We start from the raw sequence: 11,264 nt of genomic DNA on the forward strand, positions 1-11,264 counted from the left end.
AAAATCTGATACGTCTTGGTGAACGATTGCTTATACATTAAATTATCACAGTGCGAATATATAACAAGAAACTAAAGAACGTTCAAAAAATACATCATTAATACGATTAAAAAACAAATGAATATATATTTTTTATTATTATTGCATATTTTTTACATGATTTATTTGAAAATTATATCGAATAAAATATTAAATGAATAGTTGCCTCGGTGTCACTACTTTGACTTAAAACCACCAGTAGAACATTACAAAGGCGCGGAACTTAGATTACCGCGTTCGGAACGCGTAACGCACTATTTGACTGAATATTTTGTGTGTTAGGAACACGTCATCAAGCATGGACCATTAAGTCATTTACAGCGAAGCACCTTGGATTGACCAGGCTGCCAAAGGTTGCAACTTCCAATGGGTCACTACACAGCCGCTAGAGCACAGACACACACAAACAAACACTTAATGAGGATATGTGTCACAGATAATAATAATAGTAACAGCACTTCATTTCAAAATAATAAAACAAAATTTATGCTGAACGAACTTATGATTTACGAAAGAGGGTGCGATATTTTTCTTCTAAATATTTTCCAGGACAAATTGCTTGAAACTATTGATTTTTATACTTTTTAAATTAAATTAAAATATTCACAGCATGCAAAAATAAGATAAAACGTCAAAACACAGATTACCATTACTTTTCAAATTATTAAGATTATATTTTTGGACAAATAACATTAATAAAATATTCAAGATTGAGTTTTTTCCTCGCTTTAACGTTTATAATTACATAAATGATAAAATATACATAACAATATTTCTTTAGTATAAACAAGACATTTTCATATACAAAATAAATGCACTGAAAATAAAAAAAAATAACTTTGATTACACATAATCTGTCATTAATATATTAAATTTCTAACCTACAAGCAAACATGCAAAGTATTTACTATTGAATTTTCGTTAAAACAATCAAAGAAACAATTGAAAATTGAAGCCATGAGTCCACTGAAACAAATTCAGAATTTGACATTTGATTAAAATATATTTTTAAAAAAGTATTTTTATCTTTCTATCAAAAGCAGTAGAGTTTTGTGTTAACCCTTTTTATAATTCATTTAATTTTATTTTATCTACGAGTTAAACACACTCCTTATAATCTTAGTAAAAAAACAATTCAAATCACTTATAAAAGCATTAAACTATATTCGATTTCAAATAACTAACAATAGTGCGCATAAAAACCCTGCAATCTCATTGTATGGTCTTAAAGACCACGTGACATTGATGTCATGTAAAATTATCAATAGATAATTAATTTAAAAAAAGAACAGTATCAAATAGCAAAACCAATTTTCTTCGATTTTTTTTTTCTAACTCGCAATTCATGTATTCGAAACCATTTTGGCCGTTAAAATAGAAAACTCCATTTATAATTTTAAATAACATTAATATCACTTAGCAATTTTTAAAATACATTTTTTCTTAAAAGTCGAAGTTTTTCTCTTCTGAACGTCGTCTAGTTGCGAGATTCGCATGTGATTTCACAGGTCGAACGTAGTTCCAGGAAGAAGGGGCCTTCTTGTCCCGGGTAGAAGGTGGAGGGGGTTAAGATGTACCGACCAGATGGTAAGTTGTTTAATTCGAGTACTACGAAACCGGATCTACAAAATAAGATTAATGTTGGGGGTATCTAAATTTTATGTTAATTTGGCCACGCTGCACACTGCACAAGTGTGCACAATATAGTGCACAAGTGTGCGCACAAACACAGATGCAAACTCTATTCCCTCACTCCTTTAATCCAATGGGACAGCAAATCCAACACGACCGGAAATAGTTCAGGCGCAGGACCAGCGGCTTTACGTGCTTTCTGAAGCATGGGAATGTAAACACTTCCAGAATCTAGGGTGCTACTGAGAAATGCGATAAAAAACCCCATTACGTTATTGATCCGACCTGGGGTTTGAATCCAGGACCTCGGAATCTGTGGTCTTATATCTAGCAACTAGACCAATGAGACAATTAAAATTACCTACTTGATAAACTATAAAAATATTTATTAGCCTAAGATATCTACGACTTTTCTAGTACTAGATAGTATTGTGAGCTCTGAAGTCTTCGCCAAAAAAATATACTGGAATGCATTATACACTTGTGAACAATTATATGGCCTGTTAAATAAACTCCTTTGAAAATGCAGTCGATGTCAAAACCTTAGAAGTACATCATTGCAATTCCTGTCTAAAATGTTAACTGAATGTTTATAATAAAACGTACCTATAAGGTCCAGAGGATTCCTTAAGGAACGGAGCTGTCAAATTGGGATCGTCCAATGCTTCGACTCTAGCGTCCACCCCTATCTGGTATTGTTTGGGTCCCTTCAGCTCCGCCACGAGATGGCAGGCCGTTCTCGTGTCGGGGACGGTTACGATATATTTAGGGTTATTTGGGTATGTCTGTCGATGGTTCTCGCAACCGCCTGCGGTCCTGCCCGACCATTCGCCTTTTATCTGTTGGGATGAAATATTTTTATAATCATACAAGTACGTTAACTTGCCTCACCGCTGGGTACGTAACCCGGGACATCGTGTTACCAGAAGTATATTAATTCTGCCAATCTTTGTCAACCAATAGAATTGTGAGTGAGGCAGTATTACTACAGGTACAAGGGACATATCATCTTAATTTCCAGGGTTGGTGGAGCATTGATGACGTAAAGAATGATTAAAATTATAGAACTAATATAAAGAAACAATATTGGAGAATGATTACTCACGTTTTTCGTATATGGATAAGCTTCGATCTTCGCCATGGAGAAGGGACAAGTGGCGTACGCCCTCAGGGTGTAGAATATCGTTCTTGTCTTCTCGTACTGGGAGACGACCAATGTGTATCGGTCACAGCTCGAGTCCCCGACTATTATCTTGCAAAGGTAATGGGGGCTGTTTATTCTAATACCATCGATGTAGGGCGGGGGGTCATCTGAGGAGGGCAATATCACATTGAAGCAATTTGTTACAGAATAAATTTATAAATGTAGATTACACTGTGATTAAAACGGCAAAAAACTCAGTAGTAACACTTAGTCGCAAATAAATTATATCACACTTTCGGATTCGACACAAATTAATTAAAATCATTGTTTTCAATTGATGATCTGATAAGCACATGAGTACTTATAATAACGACACTAATCAATTCTCTATACTGACGTGAGTACACACTCCTCGAGATCTTATCAATCATACGTACAAGGGTAGTAAACCCTCCGTCCGTTTTTGTAAACCAGTAGAGTGATGTACTCCTTGTTGTCCTGGAAGTCCTCTATCTGAGTGATGTGTCTCGTCAGCAACAACCACACAGCGCCCTTGCCCTGCACGTGTAGAGTGAACTGAGGATTCTCGCTAATGTTATATGCATCCTTGACTGGACCATTTCCGGCATCCCATTTCCTGTAGGAAAAATATTAGTAGATTTTTTGTACGTGAAATGTGTATACGGCTCATATTATGTTGTAACCAACAACCGTAGACATTTGACATTGTAAGAAACATTATCTATTCATTACATGGCATTTATTTCTCACTAGCTGTTCCCGCGACTTCGTGTGCGTTTTAATTTAATAATAATAAATATTGGACAACGTCACGTACATTACTCTGATCCCAATGTAAGTAGCTAAAGCTCTTGTGTTATGGAAAATCAGAAGTAACGACGGCACGACATACACCCAGACCCAAGACAACATAGAAAACTAATGAACTTTTTCTACATCGACTCGGCCGGGAATCGAACCCGGGACCTCGGAGTGGCGTACCCATGAAAACCGGTGTACACACTACTCGACCACGGAGTTCGTCATGCAATTTAACAAAAAAGTTATTGTTCACTTCGCAGATTTTACTATAACTTATTAATTCTGTATTAGGCAGCTTTATTGATATTAAGTCGTTGGTGGGAGGAACCCGACGTCGCGGCGGCGCAAGTACTGGACAGTATTTGGACATTGCAGCGTGACTTTATTATTATTTTATATATAAAATAACCTAAGGTACTCCATATTACATCAGCTATCTGCCAGTGAAAGTCCCCTCAAAATCGGTCCAGCCGTTCCGGAGATAAGCCGGAACAAACAGACAGACAAAAATTGTAAAAATCTTATTTTGGTATATGTAGGGTCATGTATACATACATATTCATTTAGTAAAAAGCGTTTATTTTAATGTTACAAACAGACACTCCAATTTTATTGGATGTATGTATAGAATAGACTATTCTGTGCCCGTGGCTTTGCCCAGAGGAGACATTTTTCCGGGATAAAAAGTAACCTAAACCTATGTGCTAATCCAAACGAAAATCAGTCTACGCCGTTTTGTAATCACATTTCATCATATTTATGATATTAGTAAGTTAATAAAATGTCAATTGGTTCGTCACAAAGAAGTTTTAGTATAACTAATTTGTCTTTTGCCAATCTCAGTGTTTTATGTTTTGCCTAATATAAAATCTGGAACTAAATAAACCTAGTTTGGATTTTAGTTGGCAATTCTTGTATTTAGTTTTCTTTGTATATTAATTATTAAAGAGTCATTTTGTGATTAAAAATTGACTAATGGCTTGTAATGTTTTATTAAAGGATGCGATAATGTCAATTTATAAATGAATATTTTTGTTCGTGGGAGTGTTTATGAACAATTAAATCAGGCGTCTAACTATGACTAAGATGGGTATTTATTTAAGGAAAAACAATCTATATTTTCAAAATTCCCAACCCCCGATAGAGTCAAATGAAATACGACTTATATTTTTAAACCGCTCATGCATTACAAATAGATAGAGAGCAGCACATCAGAAATAATTGTTTACTGTACTGGGACACAAAAAGTATTTTTACGAAATCCTATTCTATTCATTCGATCCCGCCCAACGGCTGCGCAATATTAAACAACACACACGCAACTCCAGAATCAACTCACTGATGTATGCAGTAGGTGAACTTGAACAGCTCCGGGTTCCAGTTGAGGTAGAAGACGTCGAAGAAGTTGAGGATGCTGGGGAAGTCGATCCAAAAGACGCCGTTGTCGTACTGCGCCGCGCTGTCGGGGTCGTAGCGCAGCTCCGCGCGCAGCGCCGCCGACCAGTGCGCCGTGTCCAGCTCGCTGTAGCGGCCGCGCCAGCGCAGGTGCGACCACGGGTTCTTCAGCTTCAGCAGCCGCGCGCCCTGCGGCCACAAGCCAGCTCAGACCGGCCTCGAGGGGCTCCGGGGGCCGCTCGGGGTCCGGCGTACTCACGGCGACGAGCCGCACGTCGAGCACGGCGTAGGCGTGCGCGGCCACGAGGCCGGTGCGCTCGGCGGCGGCGTCGCCCAGCGCGCCCGTGGCGACGGTGGCGAGCACGTCCCCGCGCTGCAGCCTCGCGCGCAGCAGCTCGAACAGCGCATCGGCGTTGAAGTCGGCCTCGCCGTTGCGGATCGCGCACCGCTCGGGGATCCAGCCCGTCAGCGCGTGCAGGTCGATGTTCTGAGGGAGAGGCGGCGCCCCTGTTGTACTTAAAGACTCATCTTCGTATAACAATCGTAAACTCGGGAAGACTGTCTATTCCTTCCGATTTCTACTGGCAAAGTCAGATTAACTAATTTCATTATAATTTCTCAATCGTTATGGTTTGATAGCAAGCAATGACGCAAAAAGTTACCATTAGACGTTTCGATTAATAAGCTTAATCGATATCAGAGATTTAGAAACTGAAGGTATTCGACTAAAAAAATTATAACTGTAGTTATAATTATATAACTTTCTTAAAACAACGAGAAGTAATTTGCAATTGACAAACAGTCATTGCAAAAAAAATTACATAATTATATATTATAACACTTAGTAAACTCACACTGTTAGACCCAGGAAAATCATAGCCCCCCATGACCTTCATGTAAGCCTTCTCCAGCATCGACACCCAGAACTCGTTTTTGTTACTGGAGTAGGAACATAGCAAGCGTCCATATTTGCTATAGGGGAGTCTGTCGTCGATTATCACCTGATATATAATATATTTTGCCATTAATTATATAATATATCGAAATGTTTTCTCCAATACATCCATGAAAAGTGGTTATAAGTGTACACAGTACACACATCAGACAAAAACACGCACACACGCGCGCGCACACATGTGCCAACAAATGTACACACGCGCACACTTTCAAATACTCATTCATTCAACACGCACACACGCAAATACTTTTACATACACGCATACATGATATCAATTTCACGAGTCTATTGGGCTCATCTACGAAAAATTCTTAACACATTCAAACTATTTCTACATATATATAATCTCTTGAATATATATATATATATAATCCATATATATAAACTCTTGAACCCAAAATGCAAATAGGCAAGGTTTAATACCCAAAAAGACTTTTTACATATTTTTTTATCAATTATTTGTTACTGGTAAGCAAGAAACAAACAAGATCGCACTATTGACAGCAGAACAATACCAATATCTACGAGCAGAGATTTTTTATCATATGGAAATTAAGTACTACAGACTAGTGCTAGAAGGGCCAATGTCAAAAATACGTAAATATTGTAAATAACGCGAGTTGTCGCCCGCGGCTTCGTGCGCATTTTTTCGTCGTCAGGTGTTAGGCGTCGCGGCTTTGCTCGCGTAGAATATGAATAATTGAATATATTTATAAATTAACTTAAAATATTACGTTAATGTAAGACCTCTTTGTTGACATTGGTGTGTATTTCATAGCTTCTAACTTCAAAAATAACGGACTTCCAGACTAACCTATATAAAAATATCAACCCCTATTAAACTCCTTAGAGTTTGAATATGCTAAAACACTTAAATAAGTATCTACTCCTTTTTAATCAGTATCCCAAAAATAAAGTTTCATGTATCTAACTTTAAAAATTACGGACTTCCATACAAACGTTCAACCCCTATTTCACCCCTTTAGGGGTAGCATTTCCAAAATTCGCTCCTTAGTGGGTGTCATGATATCTTAGTTTATAAGTGTACAGCCTAAAATATAAGTTTTATGCTTCTAGTTCTAAAAATGACAATACTTTCAACAACTTACAACCTTTCATCTCACTTTTCAACCCTTTACAGCATTTTTTTCTAAATAAAAATGAGCCTTTGTCATTTCTCAGGCTCTAGACTATATGTGTACTAAATTTCATTTAAATCGGTCCAGTAGTTTTGGCGTGAAAGCGAGACAGACATATAGATAGACAAGGTTACTTTCGCATTTATAATATTACTATTTGCAAACATATTTTCAGAGGTGTGTTTTCTGAATCATTTTAACGAAATGCAGAGACACGATTTTATTCAACTTTAACCTGCAAACCTAATTACGTACTAAAAAGAAACCAACTAAAAATAAATGAAACCTAAAAGTAACTATTCAATTGAAACTAACCTACCTAATAAAGTGCGAGTCGGACTCGTGGACCGAGGATTCCATATACATATTTATAGGTATATAAATAGCTCATAGATCTACCAAAAGGGAACGATGCTTGAAGATATTTCCCTTTTTTCAAGTTTTTTAAATTTCCAATGTAAGCAGAGCCTTGCTGTTACGCAAAATGTACGCAGTGTGGGATCAATTTATATTGGTTATTTTTATAAACAAACAAAAATAAAAAAATCATGATTTTCAGTTTTTTTTAGTTTATTGTGCTATAATAAATGTCTTCGTGCCAAATTTCAAGTTTCTAGGACTACGGACTTTCGAGAAAAAAATACAATTCCCGTTTATTCCCTATCCCTTGGGAATTCCGAAATATCCTAAAAATAGTTTTTAGTTGTATATAGTTGTTATATCCTACTTGCATGCTAAATTTGAAATTTGTAGTTACGGAGATAGAGCTACTTTGGTTCGAAAATATAACTCCCATATTCCCTATCCTGTGGGAATTTTGAAAAATCCCTTCTTAGTGCACCTCTAGGATACTCAAGGTATACATGTGCCAAATTTCAAGTCTCTAGGTCCAGTGGTTTAAGCTGTGCGTTGTCTGTCAGTCACTCAGTCACTCAATCACTCAGTAACGGAAGAGTTTTATATATATTGATAATATGCCTATTTGCGTAGTAATGTTAGTATTAGTAATGATCAGCCTATGCCCGTTTAGTATTAATTAATTTATTATTTTAAAAAATTAAATGTCATGATATATTTAACTTAAGAATGCACTTGTGCCATTTTAGCACCAGGCCACAGAATTTATTTACAAATAACTAACCTTTCTTCGCACTCCATTCAAATGCAACTTCACCATATATTTGCCGAATGGATTGTACACCGGCTGCTTGTTTTTATTCTTTGGGTAAATGATTGAGGTAATTATCTTCTTGTTAAATCTTTTTTCGTATAACGCGCTAACTGCTAATGACGCTACGAACGAACAGTCTGATACTATCTGAAAAAATATTCAATTTTATGAAATAATTTAATTACATATAAATTTCATATGGGTTGTTCAAGAATCTTGTCTTATCATGTCTCGTTTTGAGTTACATTGGTTCTTTTTTTCTTGGTAATATGACTTGGACTAATTTGGCTAAATGTTGTCAAACACTAAATTTAGGACACTCACTGTTTGTTTTATACTAAAACAGTCAACATGATCACCGACTATCAGTTTTGGATCACTAGACACTTCATGCGGTCGAATCCATCCATCAAACTCTTTCTCCTGTTTCGAGGAAAGCTTCAATGTACTTGCTCTGTCTTCAAAAGGCAGAGCGTATTGAAACTTTTCTGATAAATCAACGTCCATGAATGGAAGGAAGCAATTATTGTTTATATTTGACGTCATACGTAACACTTCTTTCTCCTCTTCTGTGTACACTTGTTTACCACTGACTTTAAGATGTACACTTTGTTCTCGTTGTAATTGCGCTCTGTTTGGTGAAATAGCTGAAAATACATACATTTTTACATATACTAGTATCGAATTCGACCAAAATAATTTGTATCAATTGTTCTAAATGCTAACGTTAATAATAATAAATTAAGACTGAAGCTCTTCTATAAAAAAGAAATCATCTTTGGCTATATAATTTAATTATAATATAAATTATAATTAAATATTTAAATAATAAATATTTTATATGTCACTAATAAAGTATGAATTAATTGCAGTGCCAATTTTCTCCTACTGAATGATAAATGAACCTTGTCTTGCCACTTGAGTTGAATCATCTTTGGCTATATAATTCAACTCAAGTGGCAAGACAAGGTTCATTTATCATTCAGTAGGAGAAAATTGGCACTGCAATTAATTCATACTTTATTAGTGACATATAAAATATTTATTATTTAAATATAATATAATAATGTAGTTATTTTCAAGCAGGCAAGTATTCTACATTCCCTATTTTGTCACAAACTATTATGTAAAAATTTTCAAATTAATGGCATACTATCTATATTTAAAATAGATTTTTTGAAGTATTAACTTAATATTCATGTAATTACTAGGCTGTTTTGGCTCAGTTATAGATAAAGAGCCCATTTTTTTTATTCCTTTTATTTCCTCAGCACGATCCAATGCTTGGGCTGCCAGACCATTAATCCTTGCTTTTACATCTCCATCTGTCACTTTCTGAAACAAATGACTCATAAAATTGATTGCTTTGCTTAAAAAATGTAACTAATTTTAAATATATGAGATACATTTTTTAATACCCTCATGTGAAATAAAGTTATTTTATTTGATAACTAATATTTAATTTAACATAGTGCTATGTTTGTGTGTCAATTACTCACATGGTTACAGATTAAGCATATTAATGGCATAAATAATAATATTCTTCTTATAGGCATCGGAAATATACTATTGGGGTGGTAATAGACTTTATGACTTCGTCACATCAACAAAATTGTATATTTAGTACAATCAACATAAAAATACAAATTATACTCACAAAATTAACTGCTATTTCTACAGCTTGTGTATACAACTGCAAAGCCAGATCTTGTAAATTAGCTTCATCTGCATCTAGTGCTTGCTGCATCAAGAAATAACATTTTTGCAAAATTCTTTCACTCTCCTCTTGTTGAGCTCTGTCTGAAATTATAATGTATTTATTATTAATTATTTTACAATCACTAGAAATAATAATAGTTATCAACCAGTATTTTTACAATTAATATTTATTTCTAAGCCAATTTCTAAGTATTTAAAAACACTCAGAATTCGTTAATATTTTGTATGTTAGTTCATCTGTTCCTGCATTTCTTTTAAAATAAATTGATCATCCACTGGTCATATTCTATGTGACGTAACATTAAATTAATTTTGTTCAAAGTTCTTATTTCAGACATAATTATATTATTCATTCATACTTTTCGGAGTTCCTTAAACGGATTTATATTAAATAGGTAGGCAGACTGACACATGGGCCACCTAATGTAAAGTAATGCCCACTACCGATAGACTTTGGCGGTGTAAGAAATATTATCAATCCCTTACATCGCCAATACGCCACCAACCTTGGGAACTATGTTATTATATCCCCAGTATCTGCGGTTAAACAATGAATGTTATGACGAATGAAATATGAGTCATAAAGCTACGTATTTTTTATGAACTTGCAACTTTTTAAAAGCTGTATAGCTGCTTACCTTTTTGTTCCTGCAAGAATGTAGCTCTTTCCAGATATTCTTTAACCTTCTTTCGTATTTCTGCTTGCCTTTCTGGCGACATATTATCGCAAACTCTGTCGAGTAATCTGGCAGCTGTACGGTAGCATTCCACTGCTTTATCAGTTTGTCCGGTTTGGTCGAATGTAACTGCAAGTGATGCCGCCTCCGTAGCATTCGTAAAATCACTCATTTTGAATTAAATTTACTAAACAAGTACGAGCGAAAACATTCTTATCACAACGAATAAACACTAAACTAGCTGTCACTGTCAGTGGTTCTATAAATTGTTCAATGACAACTGAAGTCTGAATCTATAAATGTCAAAAATATTTTGTTTTCATTTTTGCAGATTAATATTATGTTTAAACATATTTAGTACCTATACCAATACTAGAAAGGTATTTAGAAAGTACAAAATTTCATTTAATGACTCAAATGTCTATTTTTAAAGAATTTATAATATTATCATTAAAATTACACATTAACATCATAATATATGAAAAATATAATGTTTAACTTGGTACAATAAATTATTAATTTAAATATATGTTATTTATTTGATAAAAATAAACAAAGTTCGATTATC

General features: G+C 34.9%; 1 protein-coding gene across 2 annotated transcripts; it reads right to left on the minus strand.

The window, feature by feature from the left end:
* Nucleotides 1–1,378: 1,378 nt before the first annotated feature.
* Nucleotides 1,379–10,958, minus strand: LOC113397946 (calpain-7-like). Of its 2 annotated transcripts, XM_026636476.2 has the most exons (12): nucleotides 10,658–10,958; nucleotides 9,958–10,100; nucleotides 9,509–9,635; nucleotides 8,625–8,947; nucleotides 8,271–8,447; nucleotides 5,887–6,033; nucleotides 5,292–5,519; nucleotides 4,977–5,221; nucleotides 3,253–3,452; nucleotides 2,777–2,982; nucleotides 2,278–2,510; nucleotides 1,379–1,661 (listed from the first exon to the last, which is right to left on the minus strand). In XM_026636476.2, the coding sequence occupies exons 1-12, from the start codon at nucleotides 10,866–10,868 to the stop codon at nucleotides 1,517–1,519; spliced, it is 2,385 nt and encodes a 794-aa protein (XP_026492261.2). In that variant the 5' UTR covers nucleotides 10,869–10,958; the 3' UTR covers nucleotides 1,379–1,516. The 2 variants fall into 2 exon arrangements, with proteins under 2 accessions (XP_026492261.2, XP_064072702.1); XM_064216632.1 differs by lacking the exon at nucleotides 5,292–5,519.
* Between the last annotated feature and the right edge of the window lie 306 nt (nucleotides 10,959–11,264).

This window comes from Vanessa tameamea, chromosome 13, assembly GCF_037043105.1.
Source record: "Vanessa tameamea isolate UH-Manoa-2023 chromosome 13, ilVanTame1 primary haplotype, whole genome shotgun sequence".
Taxonomy (NCBI): Eukaryota; Metazoa; Arthropoda; class Insecta; order Lepidoptera; family Nymphalidae; genus Vanessa; species Vanessa tameamea.